This window comes from Myotis daubentonii, chromosome 9, assembly GCF_963259705.1.
Source record: "Myotis daubentonii chromosome 9, mMyoDau2.1, whole genome shotgun sequence".
NCBI lineage: Eukaryota > Metazoa > Chordata > Mammalia > Chiroptera > Vespertilionidae > Myotis > Myotis daubentonii.
In genome coordinates, this window is record NC_081848.1 from 14,428,249 (window position 1) to 14,449,408 (window position 21,160).

General features: G+C 42.6%; 1 protein-coding gene across 1 annotated transcript in view; it reads right to left on the minus strand.

Annotated features, from left to right (window-relative positions):
- Positions 1-4,313: 4,313 nt before the first annotated feature.
- Positions 4,314-21,160, minus strand: part of C9H11orf65 (chromosome 9 C11orf65 homolog) — an 86,901-nt gene continuing 70,054 nt past the window's right edge. The window contains 3 exon segments of the mRNA XM_059707996.1: positions 4,314-4,842; positions 8,213-8,268; positions 19,239-19,409. Of these exon segments, the coding sequence (XP_059563979.1) occupies positions 4,694-4,842; positions 8,213-8,268; positions 19,239-19,409 (376 nt within the window). The 3' untranslated portion in view covers positions 4,314-4,693.

The following is a 21,160-nucleotide window of genomic DNA, read 5'->3' on the forward strand; positions in this document are numbered from 1 at the left end:
TGGGTTTGATTCCAGTCAAGGGCATGTACCCTGGTTGCAGGCTCCTCCCTGGCCCGGGCCCTGGTCCGGGCACGTGCAGGAGGCAACCAATTGATGCGTTTCTCTTACATTGATGTTTCTCTCTGTCTTTCCCTCTCTCTTCCATTCTCCCTAAAAATCAATGGGGAAAAAAATATATCCTCAAGTGAGGATTAACAAAAAGAAGAAAAAAACAAGTTTGGTCAACTTAAGCTAAATCCATAATAACAAAAATGGTATTGCCATAAAGACAAGACAAAAAGATCAATGGAACAGGATAAAGAATCCAGAAATAGCCGAAACCGGTATGGCTCAGTGGATAGAGCGTCAGCCTGCGGACTGAAAGGTCCCAGGTTCGATTCCGGTCAAGGGCATGTACCTGGGTTGCGGGCACATCCCCAGTAGGAGATGTGCAGGAGGCAGCTGATCGATGTTTCTCTCTCATCGATGTTTCTAGCTCTCTATCTCTCTCCCTTCCTCTCTGTAAAAAATCAATAAAATATATTTAAAAAAAAAAAAAAAAGAATCCAGAAATAGACTCACATATATGCCATTTTCAGCTAGGGCTCCAAGGTAGCATAATAGGGAAAGGATAGTCTTCCTAAAAATTAGTGCATATCCATATGCAAGGAAATGAATTTCAAACCTTCCCTCCCACTATACTAAAGGGTGTCCCAAAATTCACGCAAGAAGTAATTTTGGTAGAAAACACAGGTTTATAATTAAAAATTGTAAATTTTTTATTGATTCATAAAGGATACAGTATAGAGTTATGTATAGAATAGCATAACGGGGTAAATGGCCTCCACAGCTTTGCTGGCACATATGCACTCTTTTGTTGAAATTTTCCATGACTGTTCTGCATAAATGTGGCTGAATTTTGTTGATACAGTGCTCAATTTCCTCCTTCAAGGCGTGGGTGGTCGTGGGCTTGTTGGCATAAACCTTAGACTTCAAAGAACCCCAAAGAAAAAAGTCCAACGGCGTTAAATCACATGATCTGGGCGGCCAATTCTGATCACCAAAATGGGAAATTACACGACCAGGAAATGACTCATGCAGTAATTGAATTGTTTCTTGGGCTGTATGGCATGTGGCACCGTCTTGCTGAAACCACATGTCATCCACATCCATATCTTGCAATTTAGGCACAGAAAACTGGATTATCATGTCACTATAGCGAGCACCATTAACTGTTATTGCCTGAGCAGCCTCATTTTCGAAGACGAATGGTCCGATGATGCCTCCAGCCCCAAATCCACACCAAACAGTGACACGTCGTGGATGCATTTGTTTCTCAACAATCACTCGTGGTTTTTCTGAACCCCAAATGTGACAATTTCAGCCCGAGAAACAATTCAATTACTGCATGAGTCATTTCCTGGTCGTGTAATTTCCCGTTTTGGTGATCAATGAAATTCAGCCACATTTATGCAAAACAGTCATGGAAAATTTCAACAAAAGAGTGCGTATGTGCCAGCAAAGCCGTGGAGGCCATTTACCCGATATGCTATTCTATACATAACCCTATACTGTATACTTTATGAATCAATAAAAAATTTACAATTTTTAATTATAAACCTGTGTTTTCTATCAAAATTACTTTTTGCGTGAATTTTGGGACACCCTTTAGTATATAATCATTAAATTAAAATATACTTAATTGTGAGAGCTAAAATGATAAAATCTGGATAAGGACTCTCTTGTGACCTTGGTTTAAGATTTCCTAGACAAGACACTAAAAGCATGAACCATAAAGAAAAAATTGTAACTGAGGCTTTATTAAAATTAGAAACTTTTCTCCCAAAAAGACATTGTTTAAGAAAAGGAAAGCACCAGTCACAGAATGGCAAAACAGTATCTGATAAAGGATTTGTTTTGAAAATATATCTTAAAATCTTTTAACAAAATACACATTTAACTAATTAAAAATGGGTAAAAGATTAGAACAGACATTTTGCCAAAAAAAAGATATCCAAAGGTAAGTAAGCACATTAAAGATCCTCAACATCATAAGGCATTTGGAAAATGCAAACTAAAGTCACAATGAAAACATTCACTATACATCCACTAGAACCACTGAGATGAAACATCTGACAACCCCAAGTGACAAAACCAAGTGGAGCATCTGAAACTGATTCATTGCTGGTAGAAATGCAAAATGGTACAGTAACTTTAGAAAAACATTCTTATAAAACAGTTAATATATAGTTACTAGAGGCCCAGTGCATGAAATTGGTGCATGGGTAGGGTCCCTAGTGCCTGCCAGACACTGGCCGGGGCCTCCCCTTCCCCAGCTGCTGGCTGCCGGCAGGGGCCTTCCTTTGTTCCGTGCTGCCACCTGGTGGTTAGCACACATCATAGAAAGTAATCAAACTCCTAGTTGGTTGAACTCCTGAGGGGACACTTTGCATATTAGGCTTTTATATATATACTAGGGGCCCGGTGCACGAAATTCGTGCACTGGGTGTGGGGCGGGGGGGAGTGTCCCTCAGCCCAGCCTGCCCCCTCTCACATACTGGTAGCCCTCAGGCATTGACCCCCATCACCCTCCAATCGCAGGATGGGCCACCTTGCCCAGGCCTGACGCCTCTGGCTGAGGGGTCCAGCCCGGGCAGCAGGGACCCGCAGCTGCAGCAGCCCCACGAGCGTGGGCTTCGCTTTAGGCCCAGGCAAGGGACCCCTAGCTCCCGGGACTGCCAGCTTGGACCGTGCCCAGCTCCCATCGCTGGCTCCACCCCTACTTCCTGCTATCACTGGCCAGGGTGGAAAAGGCACCTGATTCTCCGATCATGGCTGGGGGGCAGGGCAAAGGCGGCCCCAGGGCCGCCTTTGCCCTGGGGGCCGCCTTTGCCCTGCCCCCCAGCTCTTAGCTCCCCCCTGGGTTTCCGATCACTGTCAGTGGCAGGGGGCTTCTTCCTGCTTTCCCTTTCGCCTCCCTGCATTGTGCCTACATATGCAAATTAACCGCCATCTTGTTGGCAGTTAACTGCCAATCTTAGTTGGCAGTTAATTTGCATATAGCCCTGATTAGCCAATGAAAAGGGTAGCTCGTACACCAATTACCATTTTTCTCTTTTATTAGTGTTGATAGATTGCTTGCCTCAGCAATTCCACTCCCAGGTATTTCCCAGGAGGAATTAAAACATGTCCCCATAAAGAAGAGGATATGAATGTTCATAGCACCTGTATTCATTATGATCCCAAACTGGAAACAACCAGATGCCCATTGACTGGTGAATGGATATACAAATTGTGGTTTAATCATACAATTGTCATTTAAAAAAGAATGAACAACTGATGCAAGCAACAACAGAGTGACTCTCAAAAGCATTATGCTAAATGGAAGAAACTGGACCAAAAAAGGCTACATGTAGTATCACTCCATTTATACGGCATCCTAGAAATGGCAGAACTGTAGTGATTGAAAGATCAGAGGTTCCAGGGCTTGGGGTGGAATGAGTGGATTGACTGCAAAGATGCACATTTTGAGGGTGATAGAAATGCTTTATGTCTTAATTGTTGTGAAAATTACATTTGTCAAAACTCAACATTCAAATGGGTGAATTGATATGTAAATTATATTTCAATAAATATGGTTTTCTTAAATACAATAGATCTGTTACTGCTTATTTGTGTGTATATGTCTGTGTGTGTGTGTGTGGGAGGGGAGGGGTTGTTTTGTTTTTTGGTTAATCCTCACCCAAGGAAATTTTTTCCATTGGTTTTTAGAGATTGGAAGGGAAGGAAGGGGAGGGAGAGAGAGAGAGAGAGAGAGAGAGAGAGAGAGAGAGAGAGAGAGAGAGAGAGAGAGAGAAAGAAAGAAACGTAGATGTGAGAGAGACACATTGATTGGTTGCCTCCTGCAGGCACCCCAACCCTCAGAGGATCCAACCTGCTACCTAGGTATGTGCCCTTGACTGGAATCAAACCTGAGACCCTTTGGTGCTCAGGTCGATGCTCTAACCACTGAGTCACATGGGCCAGGTTTAATTGTTTTTTTTATAGTTGGGGCTATAAGCTCTGGTCATTAGGATTGTAGACAGATTTTTAAAGACGGTGTGGTAAGTGTGATGGCAGGCAGCAGTAGAGGGTGCTTAGCTGGAGGGTGTGGTGGATTCTTTCTTGACTCAACAGTCATCTGCAGTCCTCGACTCCTCCCACTGTGGAAGCCAAAAGACAGGTTCTTGCTTTTCCAGCTTCTTCAGCTAAGGGTGCCCCAGTGATCTCGGTTTGTTCAAGGATGTCTAAGGTGACAGGGCTGGGGCTTCTAGTAAGCCTATTGCTTTCCTAATAAAAAGAGAATGTGCTATACTGTCCCCCACTCCCCCCTCTTTTTTTTTAATGTGAAAAGAATTCTGCCTGATGTGATTGCTCAAGTAGAAGATACTTCAAAAGGAAGAAAAACAAGCTGAAGATTTTTGCACCTAAGCATATTTATTTAAGTGTGATGGTCAGAATATTACAGTTTTCAGAATACCAGAAATAATTTCTGTATTTTCTATGACCACTGTATCTAGTCCAATGTTCTATTTCTTTTTAATCTTCCTTAATTGGGTAGATTCTGTGCCAAGAATATATGTCATTCTAGTCAGAATAACTTATCTCTTAAGTATAGCGAATGTAATCAGGGTTTGAAGGGCTATAGCTCAAAAAAGAAAAGAGTACTTTATATTTATGTTCCATAAGGGGAATTAGGTGTTAAGCTAGTAAAATTTGGTTCTTCTTAAGTATTTCCATATGAAGTATTATCTGATGTTCCCATGCCCTCTGATATCGCTGCATAGTCATATATATATTTCTGTTCTTGTTGAAACCTGAAACCTAGGGAGAGAGGAATGACAAATGTTTAGAAAAATGCCTGATGTGATAAAATATAGACTCATTCAATATACCAGGCTAAGGTCTATTCCACATTCCTTTCACCACTGTTAGAGCACCTATCTTTACATCCTACTTAACTGAAGCCATAAATGTCCCAAGTTTTTTAGTTCATCCTACTGTTTCCTACTATATTTCATTGTTTATCTCTACAAAAGGCTCTGAAGGACTTGGGTTTGAGTTTGATTTATTACTAACTAGAGGCCCAGTGCATGAAATCTGTTCACAGATAGGGTCCCTAGCAGCTGCTGGCTGCCGGCTGGGACCTCCCTCCCCGTGACTGCATGCCACTGTCACGGGCCAGGGCCTCTCTTCCCATGGTTTGCCTGGACAGCCCCGGCCCCTGGTCAAATCGGTTGAACTCTTGGTCGAGGGGACAATTTGCATATTAGGCTTTTATTATATAGGATTAGCTGTGCAATTTGTGGCAAGTTATTTAACCTAAGTCCCAGTGTCCTCATCTATAGAATGGGGCTACCAACAGCGCATACCTAATCATTTTTGTGAGAATTAAGTGTAATGTGCATGTAAAGGACTTAGCATTCAGCGTGGCGTTTAGTTAGTGCCCAATAATTCACTACTAGCTAACAGTTTTTTTTATTCATAAATGAATAGAAGCCTTTTCTCTCTTTAGAGCTAAAGTTTCCAAATATCTGGATTAGATTACCCTGTGCTGTTGAAGAAGTGGCACACATTCTCTCCTCTTCTCCAGTGCCAGCACCTTCAGTGTCTCACCTTCTACTGACATCAGCTATAAATGCAGACCTCTCCCACTTAAAATAAATTTCACTTTCTCCTGTGCTCCTTCCAATCATCATACTATATCTTTCCATCTGTCTGCCATCGGTACAGGCAGACCTCGCTTCGTGGCACTTCATTTTATTATGCTTCACAGATACCGCTTTTTTTTTTTTTTTTTTACAAATGGAAAGCAAGACCCTCCACAAGCAAAAAGACTATGATTCACTTTATTGCATTATTGAGATGGTGTGGAACTGAACCCGCCATATCTCCAAGGTATGCCTGTAATCGCTCTCTCTTTTTAAAATATATTTTAGAGGGAGAGAAAGGGGGAGAGATATAAACATCAATGATGAGAAGGAATCATTAATTGGCTGCCTCCTACTGGGGATTGAGCCGGCAACCTGGGCATGTGCCCTTGACCGGAATCAAACCTGGGACCCTTCAGTCTGCAGGCCAATGCTCTATCCACTGAGCCAAAGCGGCTAGGGCTGTAATCTTTTAACTCAATATTCTATGTTCTATGCTCCCACTTTTTTTACTTGTCATTCCTTTCTGTTCTTTGATCTGTCATTGAAAACTTACTGTGTGCTACACACACTGGAGATTCAGTAGCAAACAGGACAACTCCCTGCCCTTAGTGAAGATAGTTCCCTAAAACTGTTCTGTAGAAGACCACCAACTCCATTAAACCCCCAAGTGGAAACCACAGAATGTCTGAGGAACAGGCAAGAGGCTGTGAGTGAGGGGGCGAGTGGGACATGATTAGAGTGGAAAGCTAAGCCGGAGCCAGAGCCAGAGCCATCCTAAAGTCGGGACTTGGTTCCAAGCGCAGTGGAAACTGAGAGGCAGCAGAAGTGGTCCTGGTTAAGAACGTGGGTCTGGAGCTGGCAGCCCTCACAGGTTCTTACTGTGAGACCTTGAGCAAGTAACCCATCTCTTTGCTTGCTCATCTGTAAAATGCAGATAATAGAACTCATTGGGCTGAAGATCAAACGAGTTAATACTATAAAACACTGTAAGTTAGCACTCCCACATGGGGATTGCTAAAGAAGGGATCCTGTGTTCTAACTGCGTTGGTTTACATTGTGAAAGATCACTGTCTGCTGTGTGGGGAATGGCCTGGGGCGGGGGGGGGGGGCGGGGGGAGGGAAAGGGGTAATGGGTTTGGAGGCTGTCACACAAGCTTGCAGAGGGATGATAGCAACCTGGACCGTGGTGTGGTGGTAGCAATGAGCTGGACACAGTGGCTAGGTTAAGGCTAATTATAGAGTATGAATTCCTGGCCAGAACTAGTCCAGTGATAACGAACCTTTTGAGCTCGGCATGTCAGCATTTTGAAAAACCCTAACTTAACTCTGGTGCCATGTCACATACAGAAATTTTTTGATATTTGCAACCATAGTAAAACAAAGACATATTTTTGATATTTATTTTATATATTTAAATGCCATTTAACAAAGAAAAATCAACCAAAAAAATGAGTTCGCGTGTCACCTCTGACACACGTGTCATAGGTTCGCCATCACTGAACTAGTCTAAGCTCTTCTTCACACGTTTTTCCTTAGTACGTCACTGCTACCTATAACCTTGTACTATTGTTAATCTAATTTTACAGAAGAGGAAACTGAACTAGTAACTTGCCCAAGATCACACAGCCAGTAAGCAGTAGAGCCAAAAATCAACACCAGGCACTCTGAACCAGCTCTCCACAAGTGTAACTTCTCCGTGTTACCGCCTCCCACAGATGACAGCAGGAGAGAACTCCTAAGCTCAGACTATACAACCACCATGATTAGACTTGGCTGTGTCAGGTGTTGATATTTCTGGGTTATAATGCTGTGCTTCTTCAACTGCTCTGTGTTATGGACCACTGAGGGACAAGAGTGGCATAGAACCTAAACATTACTTCGTATATTTTGAGGCATTTATTTAGCCAAGTGAAGTTTGCTCATTAAATAATTTTTATTTAATAATTGAAACCATGAAGTATGCAACTTTAGAAAAGGATTCATGAATAACTCAAGAAGATCAGTTGCTTTTGAATTCCTTATTTGATTTGATTTACTTAACTATACATTACCTAAGTATGTTCTAACATTCCAACTGTTAACCATAAATGGGTAAAAGTAGTAAAATTGGTTTTCTAAAAATGTATTCTGTGCTTTTAAATTTTTAATTTCCACAAATAAAATACATTCATTTTTATAGACACTCAGTATCATTTATAAACAGAAATGTTATTTTTTGTGCTAATAATGCTATAAGAAGGAAAAGTAAAGGAGCTCTTTTCTGCTTAAAAATATATAGCTATTGGATTTTTCTAGCTACATTGAAAATGAAGTATGGTTTCAAACTGGAAAAAAAATTTAACCCTATATAAAATAAAAAATTTCCTTCTATTTCCAATTAACAGTCTTACTATAAGATAATAATGACTTAGCAAATTTACTTATGTCTATTTACTGTACAGGGTGTGGAAATGTTAGGTGCTAAGAAATGTGTACATATGTGGAATGTATTATTTTTGTTCAGAAGAATTTCCCATAAAGTATTGCTAAAAATCACCTACTTTTGAAGTTAACTGAAGAGTCGCTTGTAGCAATTTCCTTCCAGTTGGCAACATACCTAAGCACATTATATAGACATTAAATTAAATTGGTTTATTAGGAAGTAATTAATTGACTTATCAGTTCACGCTTAGGCTACTTCTACAATTCCATTTCCTTTGTGAAATCGCAATGACAACAAACTCACTTGTCCAAATGTTTCATCCTCATGACTTTCCCACCTCCAAGTAGCTCTCATGCACCCAAGACAACCTCTAGGACAGGAAGTTGCAGGAGGTTTAAAAATGGTACCCACCATCTACCATCCTAGTGCCCTGGGTCCCTCAGCACACCTCTCCTCATCTTATCCTGTTCCATTCCTTTGAGATCATGTCTTCAGTTGAATACCTACTAAGATGCTAGTTAACTTCTAAATTAAAAGTCTGGACAGAAAATTCTCTGGGAAGGAAAAAGAGAAAATCTTTGTCGTTGGTTCTGGATTGCCGGACCTATTGTCTCTGACATGTTAACAGAAATTTAGTGCATGTGCTTTACGACGTTAGTAGAGCAATGTGCAGTCTTTGCAGTGTGCTGTAAACATGAGAGGTTGCATTCAAATAGGGCACATGCAGCTGCCACCTCAGTTCCCTAGATAGACTGAAATAGGGAAACCAGGGTAGCCTGAGAAGAGGTCAAATAGGGAAGGGCAAGGTCTCATGAGGAAATACTCTGAAAGGCAGGTTTCCTGCAACTGTTCCAATCATTTTAGGCTCTGTGTTCCCTTTCCCAAGCCTCCTTTCTTCCAACTGTACCCCAGAAATCAGGTAAGAAACTGGTCACAGGAGGTACTGAAAGGGGGCTGGCAGAGAATGTATGAGGAGGATTGGAATTGTCGTGTAAAAAAATGATATTCCAAGTATTCATTTATTCCACTGAATTACTCTTACTAGCTTTGTGTTCCTGAAGTTTTTTTGTTTTAGGAAGGTATATGTTATCCAAGAACATTTAAATATCTTAAGTACTGTGTCTAAAGTCAGCTCCTTTTGTTACTCCTACCTCTTCTTGCTCCAAGAACTTTATTCTATGGCCTTAAATGGGATATTGCTGGGTCACTGTTACATAAAAAAATGCAAGAACCTCTTCCCAGGACCTCTTAGCAGACAGTTCAATCTGGATTGACCTTAAATTTAGGCAGACTTTCAGCGATTGTTTAGGATCACTATGAAGAGCTGGGTGTCTATCACCTGCTTCCTTGGATTTATATACCGAAAGGTTTTCATTCCACCTTCAAGGACACCTGACAGTCTTGGTTACAAACATATGCCCTATTTAACTAAGGCTGATCACTGGCCTAGCTTTACCTGATATTAGGACAATTATTTAAAAAGAACTTCTCATAAGGAACATATGTAACTAATAAAAACAGTGATAAAAAAATCTAAGTTTTATAAATAGAAGCAACAGTCTGGTGATAGCATTACCATACTGCTCATATCATAGCGCTAATTTGTCTTTCTCTCTAGGACATTTTTAAGATAGTAATTATAGGATAATTACTATTCTACATGTGGAATCTATAATGAATTCCCCATGGATGCAAAGTTAACATTTTAGTGGTCTGGAAGTCCCTAGCCAGAGAGGCCATGTAACTACATATCCTAGAAATTGAAGGAACAGCTTCAGATATAGAAACTACCCCTCACACACATAGGCAAAGATCCCTCGCCAACACAGTTAATAAGTGATCATCAGGAAATTATTTAAGATACCCCAACTGCTGATTAGTTAGGTTATTTCAAAATTCATATGCAATTTGAAAATTATGAAGATCCTGGAAGTGGACCATCTGGTAGATAGAGAATATGCCCCTGAAAATCCAACAAGAACATTAGCCACCATGCAGCACTGCGGGCAGCTCAGTGATGGTGACGTGGGGGGTTACATTCTAAGTGCCTGCAGCAACACGTCTCTAGATACTGCAGAATTTGCAACAATACTCATCAGTGTCTGTGAGTCCAACAGTGAAGTTGTCTCTATTCATTCTCCCAAATTATAATATTGTGCTCAGTTGATATTGTTGCAATGCGCATCTGCAGATGCACATGGCCATCCGTCATGACAAGGGGCTAGCCCAAAAGTTGCTGGGGAAGAACCTGGTTTGTATCACTCAATATCAGTGTTTAACACATTTATGTCAATCTAATGGTCTGACTAGTGAAAACTGTCCACAGATTTTGAAGGATACTCTCCAAGAAATTAGTAGCTACCAATTCTCCTGAAGAAAAATGTCAGACTCTGAAATTCTCATCAAACAAGGTGAGTTACGAACATCTAGAGGACTGCAAAGATCTAACAGGAAAGTAGAGTGTGGAGACCATAAATGCACTGGGAAGAAGGTGCTGGCTTACACCTAATGTCTGCAGTCGGCTGGGGGAAGATCTCTGCAAAGTGTGGTCTTGCCTCATAATCAGCAGCTTGGGATTAGTAAGGCTACTGAAATAATCCCAAATTATCACACTGGATTCTATTTGAAATATTTGTTGTCCAGGGCTCAGTAGAAAAACTTGCTTCCTAAGAATTCAAAGTTGGTTCCAAATTATGACTGTGCCTAAGTGAGAGAATAAACTGCTAGAAATTGTACATAATTTGGAAGCGTGAAGTATCTGCATTAAAAAGAAAGAAATTTTCTGTTAGTCTTTCCATGTCATAGCTAGGCGTATTCATCTCATCCAACATAGAGTATATGATACAAAAAACCTCTTCAAGTCTTACTGGTTTAATGTTTTTGTCCTTTCTTCCACAAAGAGACCATTAGAAATGTAATCCCCTACCAGAGAAGGGTATGGCAGGTGGCTGAGATGCCTGTTTATTTCCTCCCCTCACACTCAATTGCATCATTCTAATTATATTCCAACTTGAGGCCGGGTGCACAAAAATCTGTGCACTAGGGGGAGTCCCTCAGCCTAGCCTGTGCCCTCTCACAGTCTGGGACCCCTTGGGGGATGTCCACCTGCTGGCTTAGGACCACTCCCCAGGGGATTGGGCCTAAGCTAGCAGTCAGACATCCCTCTGGCAGCCTGGAAGCCCTCGGGGGATGTCCACTTGCCAACAGGGAGCAGGCCTAAGCTGCAGTCGAACATCCTTAATGCTGCTGAGGTGGGAGAGGCTTCTGCCACCACCACTGTACTGACAGCCATCAGCCTGGCTTGTGGCTGAGCAGAGCTCCCCCTGTGGGAGCACACTGACCACCAGGGGGCAGCTCCTGCATTGAGCGTCTGCCCCCCTGGAGGTCAGTGTGTGTCATAGTGACCAGTCATTCCCAGTTGTTCTGCTGTTGGGGTCAATTTGCATATTACCCTTTTATTAGTATAGATAGAGGCTTGGTGCACAGGTGGGGGCTGGCTGGTTTGCCCTGAAGGGTGTCCTGGATCAGGGTGGGGGTCCCGCTGGGGTGCCTGGCAAGCCTGAGTGAGGGGCTGAGGGCCGTTTTCAGACTGGCCACACTCCCTTCAGGGTGGGGGTCCCCACTGGGGTGCCTGGCCAGCCTGAGTGAGGGGCTTGAGGGCCATTTTCAGGCTGGCCACGCCCCCTGGCAATGCAAGCTTCCAGCCTCTCCTTTCATTCTTTTTTTTTCAGCGACTCCTTGAGCAGAGGCCAGGGCAGGCTGGAAGCAGGGATCTGTGATTTATTTATATTCTATAATTGAAACTTTGTAGCCTTGAGCAGAGCCCAGGGCCGTCCAGGGCAGGTGGGAAGCTTGGCTTCCTCCATCGCCAGGGGCAACCCAAGCCTCCTGCTCACTCCAGCTTTGTGGCCGCTGTCATCTTAGTCTGGTTAATTTGCATACTCACTCCTGATTGGCTGGTGGGCGTGGCTTGTGGGTGTAGCAGAGTGATGGAGTGATGGTTAATTTGCATGTTTTGGAGAAACCAGGATGGAGGCATAGGTAAACACCTGAAATTGCTGCCTCACACAACCACTTCAAAAATACAACAAAAAGACAAAACGGACATCATCCAGAACCACAGGGAGGCTGGCTGAGTGGAAATTCTACAGAAGGAAAGAGAAAAGCATACCGAGACTCAGAGGAGCTGCGGTGCGGAAGTAAAGTACAGAGGTACGGAGGTGCACGCGGAGAGGGCTGGTGGCTGAGGACACGGTTGTATTTTTAAATCGGTAGGGAGTCTCAAGCTCTGAGCTCAAGTTCTGGGCGAGTCTCTGGGGACCCAGACTCATACAGGAGAAACTGGATGTCTGGCATCGGTCGGAACTCGAGGACAGCTTTCTCTCAGAGGTGCTTGCAGCAATTGCCGGGACACTGAGAAATGGGGCCTCTGAGGGTAGCCATAGCTGCTTGCTCTGCCATGTTGATCCCCTGGGACCCCCGCCCCGCCCAAGCTGTGCACTGGCTTTTGCATATGAAAGGCCTGGCCCTTTGCAATCTGATAATTACCTAACAAACTGCAGCTGGCCCAAGGCCCCAGGGCAACTTGCATTGCTTCACAGCTGAGCTCCTGCTGGGTAGCCTCAGGCAGAGGCTAGATTAGCACTTCCTTAGATCCAGGAGTCAGTGTGCCTGGTGGTCAGAGTGGGACCATCCAGATTGCAGCTCCTCGGATCCATCAAGGACACACTCAGGGGACAGACTCAGTGAGCACCAAAGCCCCAGTGAAGCAAGTCTTGCCCCAGAGGGGTGTTTCCAGCACAGAAGTTCTCCCACTGCAGACACAGCTGATTCTCACAGCCAATTGGCCTGGAGGTCAATCCCTCCCAGTGTTACCTACAACAATCAAGGCTTAACTACAACAAGACTGTGCACAAAGCCCACAAGGGGGTGCACCAAGAGTGTCCACCTCAGGTAACTGGGGAGGCTGAGCCACTGGACCCTATAGGACACCTAGCACAGAAAGCCACTCTATCGACACAGCGAAGCATAAAAAAATGCGGAGACAAAGAAACAGGACACAAATGACAGAAATGGAGGAAAGCAAACTACTGGGTATAGAGTTCAAAACCACACTTTTAAGGTTTTTCAAGAATTTTCTAGAAACCGCCGATAAACTTAATGAGACCCTCAAGAAATCTAATGAGACCCACGAGGTTGTGATAAAGGACCAACTAGAAATTAAGCATAAACTGACTGAAATAAAGAATATTATACCGACTCCCAACAGCAGACTAGAGGATCGCAAGAATCAAGTCAAAGATTTGAAATACGAAGAAGCAAAAAACACCCAACTGGAAAAGCAAAATGAAAAAAGAATCAAAAAATATGAAGACAGTGTAAGGAGCCTCTGGGACAGCTTCAAGCGTACCAAAATCCAAATTATAAGGGTGCCAGAAGAAGAGAGAGAGCAAGATTTTGAAAACCTATTTGAAGAAATAATGACAGAAAACTTCCCCTACCTGGTGAAAGAAATAGACTTACAAGTCCAGGAAGCGCAGAGAACCCCAAATAAAAGGAATCCACACCAAGACACATCATAATTAAAATGCCAAGAGCAAAAGACAAAGAGAGAATCTTAAAAGCAGCAAGAGAAAGACAGTCAGTTGCCTACAAGGGAGTACCCATACGACTGTCAGCTGATTTCTCAACAGAAATTTTTAGGCCAGAAGGGAGTGGCAAGAAATATTCAAAGTGATGAATACCAAGAACCTACAACCAAGATTACTTTATCCAGCAAAGCTATCATTCAGAATTGAAGGTCAGATAAAGAGCTTCACAGATAAGGAAAAGCTAAAGGAGTTCATCACCACTAAACCAGTATTATATGAAAAGCTGAAAGGTATCCTTTAAGAAGAGGAAAAAGAAAAAGGTAAAGATACAAACTATGAACAACAAATACACATCTATCAACAAGTAAATCTAAAAATCAAGTGAATAAACAATCTGATGAACAGAATAAACTGGTGATTATAATAGAATCAGGGGCATAGAAAGGGAGTGGACTGACTATTCTTGGGGGGGGAGGGGTGTGGGGGATGCGGGAAGAGACTGAACAAAAATCATGCACCTATGGATGAGGACAGAGGGGGGGGTGAGGGCGGAGAGTGGGGTGGAAACAGGGGGTGGGGATCTATGGGGGGAAAAGAGGAACAACTGTAATAATCTGAACAATAAAGATTTAATTAAAAAAATAAAAAATAAATGACACAATAAATAATTAAGACACTGAAAAAAATTTGCATAGTTCTCTTTTATTAGTGTAGATAGTGATGGAATATAGGATATTGGGGTAGATTTGGGGGAAATCTTTCACTAAAGCTCTCTAGCCTTCACTTGAATTAACCAACAATATAAGGGAAAGGCTAATCAGGATTTCAAAAGCTTACTTGAGAAAATTCTCTATCCTGCTCTCAGAAGCTCATTAAAAATGAACCTGACCTACCACTCTTTCCTCCCTCCGCCACCCCATTCTCTACCCAGCAACTTTTACCCTTAGGGGGAAAAAAGTACAAGTATAGCATTATATAAAGTATGTGATTGTCTAACCACTATGCTGTACACCTGAAACTAATACAAAATAATATTAAATGTATATACTTTTGATTTTTTAAAAAGTTTATACAAAAAAGGTTTTTTAAAAAAGCTGGCCTGCATTGCTTGGAGATTGAGCGTTGACCTGTGAGCCAGGAGGTCATGGTTTGATTCCCAGTCAGGGCAAATGCCCAAGTTGCAAGCTAGATCCACAGTGTGGGGAATGTGGAAAGCAGCCTATTAGTAATTCTCTCATCATTGATGTTTTTCTCTCTCTCCCCCCCCCCTCCCTTTCTCTCTGAAATCAATAAAAAATATATTTTAAAAAGTTTTAAAAGTACAGCATTACAGTTCCTTTCTTTGGATGTCATTTCTTGCATCATTATTATCATCTGTGTTTATTCAGTGTCCCAAAAATCACAGACGTGCTGTCGATAGGGAATCCCAATATTATGGCTTGGACAAAATACTGAATCACAACCATCTCTTTTTACTATTAGTACAAGATATCTTAGAGCATCTATCTACTATGAATAATTAGTTCTTCATTTCTTCTTATCTTTCCCTTTATATTTTCTAATATATCCTTATCTTCTTTCTTATTGTTTTTTTCCTATTTTCTTATTCTTTCTTTTCCTTTGTCATCTTTCCTTTTTTCATTATGCTCTTCTCTGATTCTTGTTCAATTCTCTTCTTCCTGTTTTATTGTTATACTAGAGGCCCTGGTGCATGAAAATTCATGCACTGGAGAGGGAGTCCCTCAGCCTGGCCTGCCCCCTCTCACAGTCCGGGAGCCCTCAGGGGTGGGAAGTGACCCAGAGATCAGGGGAAGGTGACGCCTCATCACACCTCTGCTGCTGCCACTGCCGGCAGCACAGGCCTCAGTTGGCCCTGGTTACCTGAGCCTTGGGTGGCTCTGAGTGGCTGAGCAGCTGCCATCCAGGCTTGCCTGCGCCTCAGGCCGGCCCTGGGTGGCTGGGCAGCCAACAGCCGAGGCTTGCCTGCACCTCGGGCATCGGCTGGGCAGCGACCATCCAAGGCTTGTCTGTGCCTCTGGCCGGCCCTGGGCAGCTGGGGGACTGAGGGGACTGGGGGACTCTGGAGGCAGGCACATGGCGGGTCTGAGGGGACTGGGCACCACCATCTTGTGACTGTGGGCACCACCATATTTGAGGGCGTGGCAGTCAATGAGCATATTCTCTCCTTATTGGCTATGGGTGCTGCCATCTTTGAGGGCAGGACAGTGTATTAGCATATTTCCTCCTTATTGGCTGTGGGATTGTGTGAGGGTCAAATAGCATATTCCCTCTTTATTAGATAGAATGACATGTTGATTTTTTTCTATCCTATTTTCTTTTCTCTCTTCCTTTTTTTTTTTTAAATTAAATCTTTATTGTTCAGATTATTACATTTGTTCCTTTTTTTTCCCCCCATAACTCCCCTCCTCCCAGTTCCCGCCCCACCCTCCGCCCTCACTCCCCACCCACTGTCCTCATCCATAGGTGCACGATTTTTGTCCAGTCTCTTCCCACATCTCCCACACCCCTTTCCCCCTCCAAGAATAGTCAGTCCATTCCCTTTCTATGTCCCTGATTCTATTATAATCACCAGTTCATTCTGTTCATCAGATTATTTATTCACTTGATTCTTAGATTCACTTGTTGATAGATGCATATTTGTTGTTCATAATTTGTATCTTTACCTTTTTCTTCCTCTTCCTCTTCTTAAAGGATACCTTTCAGCATTTCATATAATCCTGGTTTGGTGGTGATGAACTCCTTTAGCTTTTCCTTATCTGTGAAGCTCTTTATCTGACCTTCAATTCTGAATGATAGCTTTGCTGGATAAAGTAATCTTGGTTGTAGGTTCTTGGTATTCATCACTTTGAATATTTCTTGCCACTCCCTTCTGGCCTGCAAAGTTTCTGTTGAGAAATCAGCTGACAGTCGTATGGGTATTCCCTTGTAGGTAACTGAGTTTCTTTCTCTTGCTGTTTTTAAGATTCTCTCTTTATCTTTTGCTCTTGGCATTTTAATTATGATGTGTCTTGGTGTGGTCCTCTTTGGATTCCTTTTGTTTGGGGTTCTCCGCGCTTCTTGGACCTGTAAGTCCATTTCTTTCACCAGGTGGGGGAAGTTTTCTGTCATTATTTCTTCAAATAGGTTTTCAATATCTTGCTCTCTCTCATCTTCTGGCACCCCTATAATTCTGATGTTGGTACGCTTGAAGCTGTCCCAGAGGCTCCTTACACTATCCTCGCATTTTTGGATTCTTTTTTCATTTTGCTTTTCCGGTTGGATGTTTTTTGCTTCCTCGCATTTCAAATCATTGACTTGATTCTTGCGCTCCTCTGGTCTGCTGTCAGGCGTCTGTATAATATTCGTTATTTCAGTCTGTGTGTGCTTAATTTCTAGTTGGTTCCCCAATATAAGATCGAGGGTCTTATTAGTTTTCGTGTAGATCTCATTAAGTTTATCGGCAGCTTCTAAACAGTTCTTGAGAGACCTTAAAAGTGTGGTTCTGAACTCTATTTCTTCCATTGACAATTTTGTCCTGTTTCTTTGTCTCCGCATTTTGTTATGCTTCCTTGGTGCACCCCCTAGTGGTCTTTGTTCGCAGTCTTATAGATAAATCTTGATTGTTGTAGCTAATTCCAGGGAGGGTTTGACCTCCAGGCCAAGTGGCTATGAGAATCAGCTGTGTCAGCAGTGAGAGAACTTCTGTCCTCTAGGGAGGTGCTAATCTAGCCTTTGCCTGAGGCTATCCAGCAAATGCCTCTGTGCAGGGCTTGGGCGGGGCGGGTCGCACAGGATCAACAGGGTGGGCCGGAGAGAGCAGTTATGGCGGCTCTCAGTCCTGTCCCCAGGGGCTCTGCCTCTCTGAGTCCCAGCACCCGCTGCAAAGCTTGGAGAGAAAGCTGCACTCGCTCTGACCGAAGCCAGACAGTCCCGCTTCTCCCGTTTGAGTCTGGGTCCCTAAAGACTCGCCCGGATCTGGTGCTCAGAGTCTGCGACTCCCTCCCGATTGAAAACAACAACCGCGGCCTCCGCCGCCAGCCCGCTCCGCGCACTCCGCACCTCAGAATTTGACTTCAGCACTGCGCCTCCTCTGAGTGTCCGTGTGCGTTTCTCTTTCCTCCTAGTTGTAGGACTTCCACTCAGCCAGCGTTCCTGTGGTTCTGGGTGATGTCCCTTCCGTTTTTTGGTTTCACTTTTGAAGTAGTTGTTCAAAGCAGCAAACTCCGGCGTTAACCTATGCCGCCATCTTGGTTCTCCTCCTCTTCCTTTTTCTTATGTTTCTTCACACACAGCATCTTCATTTTATTTTTTCTGCCTTTCATCTGTGCAATATTCACATTCATTACTGTAGCTGAGTAAATATTCAATATATTGAAATCTTTTTGAGATATAATCCACATGCCATAAAACTCACCCATTTAAAGTGTATAACCCAATGGCTTTTAGTGTACTCAGTCAATTTCAGAACATTTTCATTTTCCAAAAAGAAAATGTACCTCTTAGCTATCACCTCCCAATCCCCATAAGTCTCAGACCTAGGCAACCACTAATCTACTTTCCATCTCTATGGATTTGCCTATTCTGCACATTTCATATAGATGGAATCATATAATATGTGGTCCTTTATGATTGGCTTCTTTCACTTATCAGGTTTATCAATACTGTGGCATGTATCAGCATTTCTCCTTATTGTAGAATAATATTCCATTGTATGGATATGCCACCTTTTATTTACCCATTCACCAGTTGATGAATATTTGCGTTGTTTCTACTTTTTGGTTATATTGTAAATAATGCCGCTATAAACATTTATGTAAAAGTTTTACATGAACATGTTTATTTCTCTTGTGCATATATACCGAGGACTACAATTGCTCAATTATATGCAAGTTCAAGTTTAACCATGAGAAACTGCCAGATTATTTTCCAATATGGCTGCACCATCATATATTTCCACTGGCAGTTTATAACGGTTCTAATTCCTTCATCTCCTTGACAATGTGTTACTACCTATCTTTTTTATTATAGTTATCTTAGTGGGTCTGAAGTAGGATCTTATTGTGGTTTTAACTTGAATTTCCCTGATGGTTATATTAAATATTTTTGAATTTCATCACACACCAAAAAATTCCTAAAAAATTAGTTTTCCAAGGGCCATAGTATGTCACTGAAAAAGAATAACTTTTTAATGTTTCACATGGGAAGATCAAGGACTATACATTAAGGAAATTCTTCATATTATTAATTGCATGTTCTTAGCCTTGTTTCTAAATCCCAAAGTAAAAAATAAAGCAGATTTAGACTAAGGCCTAAGAATAAAGTCTGACAGTAAAGAACACCTTTATAGTTTTTCTTTTTTCTATTTTTAGATAATCCCTTTTATACCTTTCACCCTCATTTCTTCTTCTTTCTTTCAAGACAAGTAATGCATACTCATTTTGGGGGGAGGAGATTATGTTTGTGACCCCCTAGATTCAACTTGGGAGTGGAAAATATTAGAAATAAAAATATGATGCCTGCCCTTGTTCCCCAAGAATAGTAACATGTATTTACTCATCAAAGTTCAGTGTATTTGTCCAGTTCAGCACTTCATCCACTTCCCATTCCATCACAGAATCTATTCCGCCATCTTCAATAGATTTTATTAGCCCCTTTGATGCTCTGTGAATTAAACCTAGAGTTTTTAGATTTGTTGACTTAGCCTCCAGATGTCCTTTATAGTACCTAAGTAGAGGAAAGGAAGAGAGACAAAAATCCTTTGGAATACATAATTACTAATAGATGCACTTAGTATATATTGTTATAATACTATTTAAATATAAACCATATTTTTATCCTACTTAACTCAAATACCTCTAAACCAAGTTCTATGTGATGGGATCTTTTGGAAAAAGTAAAGCAGCATAAGCAACCACACTAACCAGAGAAGCTTCATTTCAAAATTACCTCTCAGTAAGTTGGATTTTTATGATATAAAAAAACACTAAGTTATTATATCACTGAATCATATCATTATAGAATCAAAGGATCTTGGAGCCAAATAATTGGCCAACTTGTTTTATAGATAAGGAAATACTAAAAGAGTTTAGTAACTTTAAGAAGGTCACATTGCTAATGATAAATATAAAGAGGGAAGGAAAGAGAAAGAGAGGAATAAAAAAAGGGAAGAGAGTTATCGACATCTTTTTTGTGTCAGGTACTTCTCATACATCATCTTGTTTCATTCTCTTTAAAAAGACAGCCATTTGAGACAGCTATTTTTATTCCCATTTTATGCATGAGGAAATTGAGACTTAGAGAAATTAAGAAATTGTTCAATAATATGTATGTAATATATATATCAGAGCCAAATCTGATTTGAAGCCCATACTTCTAAAGTACAGTTCTCTTGAAAAAACAAAAACAGAAGATAGTGGCATAGGTAAACGCCTGTACTCGCCACCTCCCACAACCACATCAAAATTACAAATAAAATACAGAACAACCATCATCCAGAACTGCTGGGAAGCTGACTGAATATAATTCCTACACCTAGAGAAGTAGAGAAGAAAGCACACTGAGACTGGTAAGAGGTGCAGAGGCATGGAACAGGGTCGGCACCCACATGTGCCACTTTGTTAGTAGGGAGGGAGATCGTGTCTGTGGAGGCTGCCTGGAGGAGCAAGGGGTCCCAGCTCCACACCAGACTCCAGCCCAGGGTCCCAGAACTGGGAAAAGAAGTACCTATGGGCAGTAAGAATTATGTGCTGTAGAGTGAGTTGGGGGAAGAGGCGCTGGTGGGAGGGTGCCGGCCAATGTAGAGGAAGGAGAATGAGAAGAGGGAGGAGTGACGGGATCGGGATGGATGGAGGAATCTTCGAGGGAGAAGAAAAGGCAAAGGGGGAGAAGCTGATGGGCGGGGGTTGGGGTCCGTTTGGGGGGTGGGGTGAGAGGAGACCCTGAGGGGACTCACCCGGGTACGGGGGGAGGGAGGACAGCGCGTCCCGGGGAGAAGCTGGCTGGGTGGTGTGGAAGGAAGGGGACAATGGAGAGTAGGCCCAAGGCAGATGGGAGGAGGCAGCCCGGCAAAGCAAGGCAGATGACTGGAGCACAGAGCGCCAAGTTGCGGGAAAACCGGAGATGGGACCTCTGCCCTCTGAGAAATAAAAAGACTAAAAAAAAGAATTACGTGCTGTAAAAACCAGTGTGGATTGGAGCTCAGTGACACAGAGGCTGCTGGAGACCCAGCTGCTCCTCCTAAAAGACCAGCACCACCAACTGAACTTACAAGGTCTCACTTCCTCTGAGCTCCAGCACTAGGGCAAGGCTCTGGTGGACACAGACACATACGAGGAGGAACTAGATTTTCTGGCATCGAGGCAGGAACTCGGGATGGCTTTCTTCCAGATGGAGATGCTCACAGGGATCATTGTTTCTATGCTGGGACCTCCCTGATTGCAGGGATGACTGGCAGCCTTTTCTGTTTGCTCTGCCCT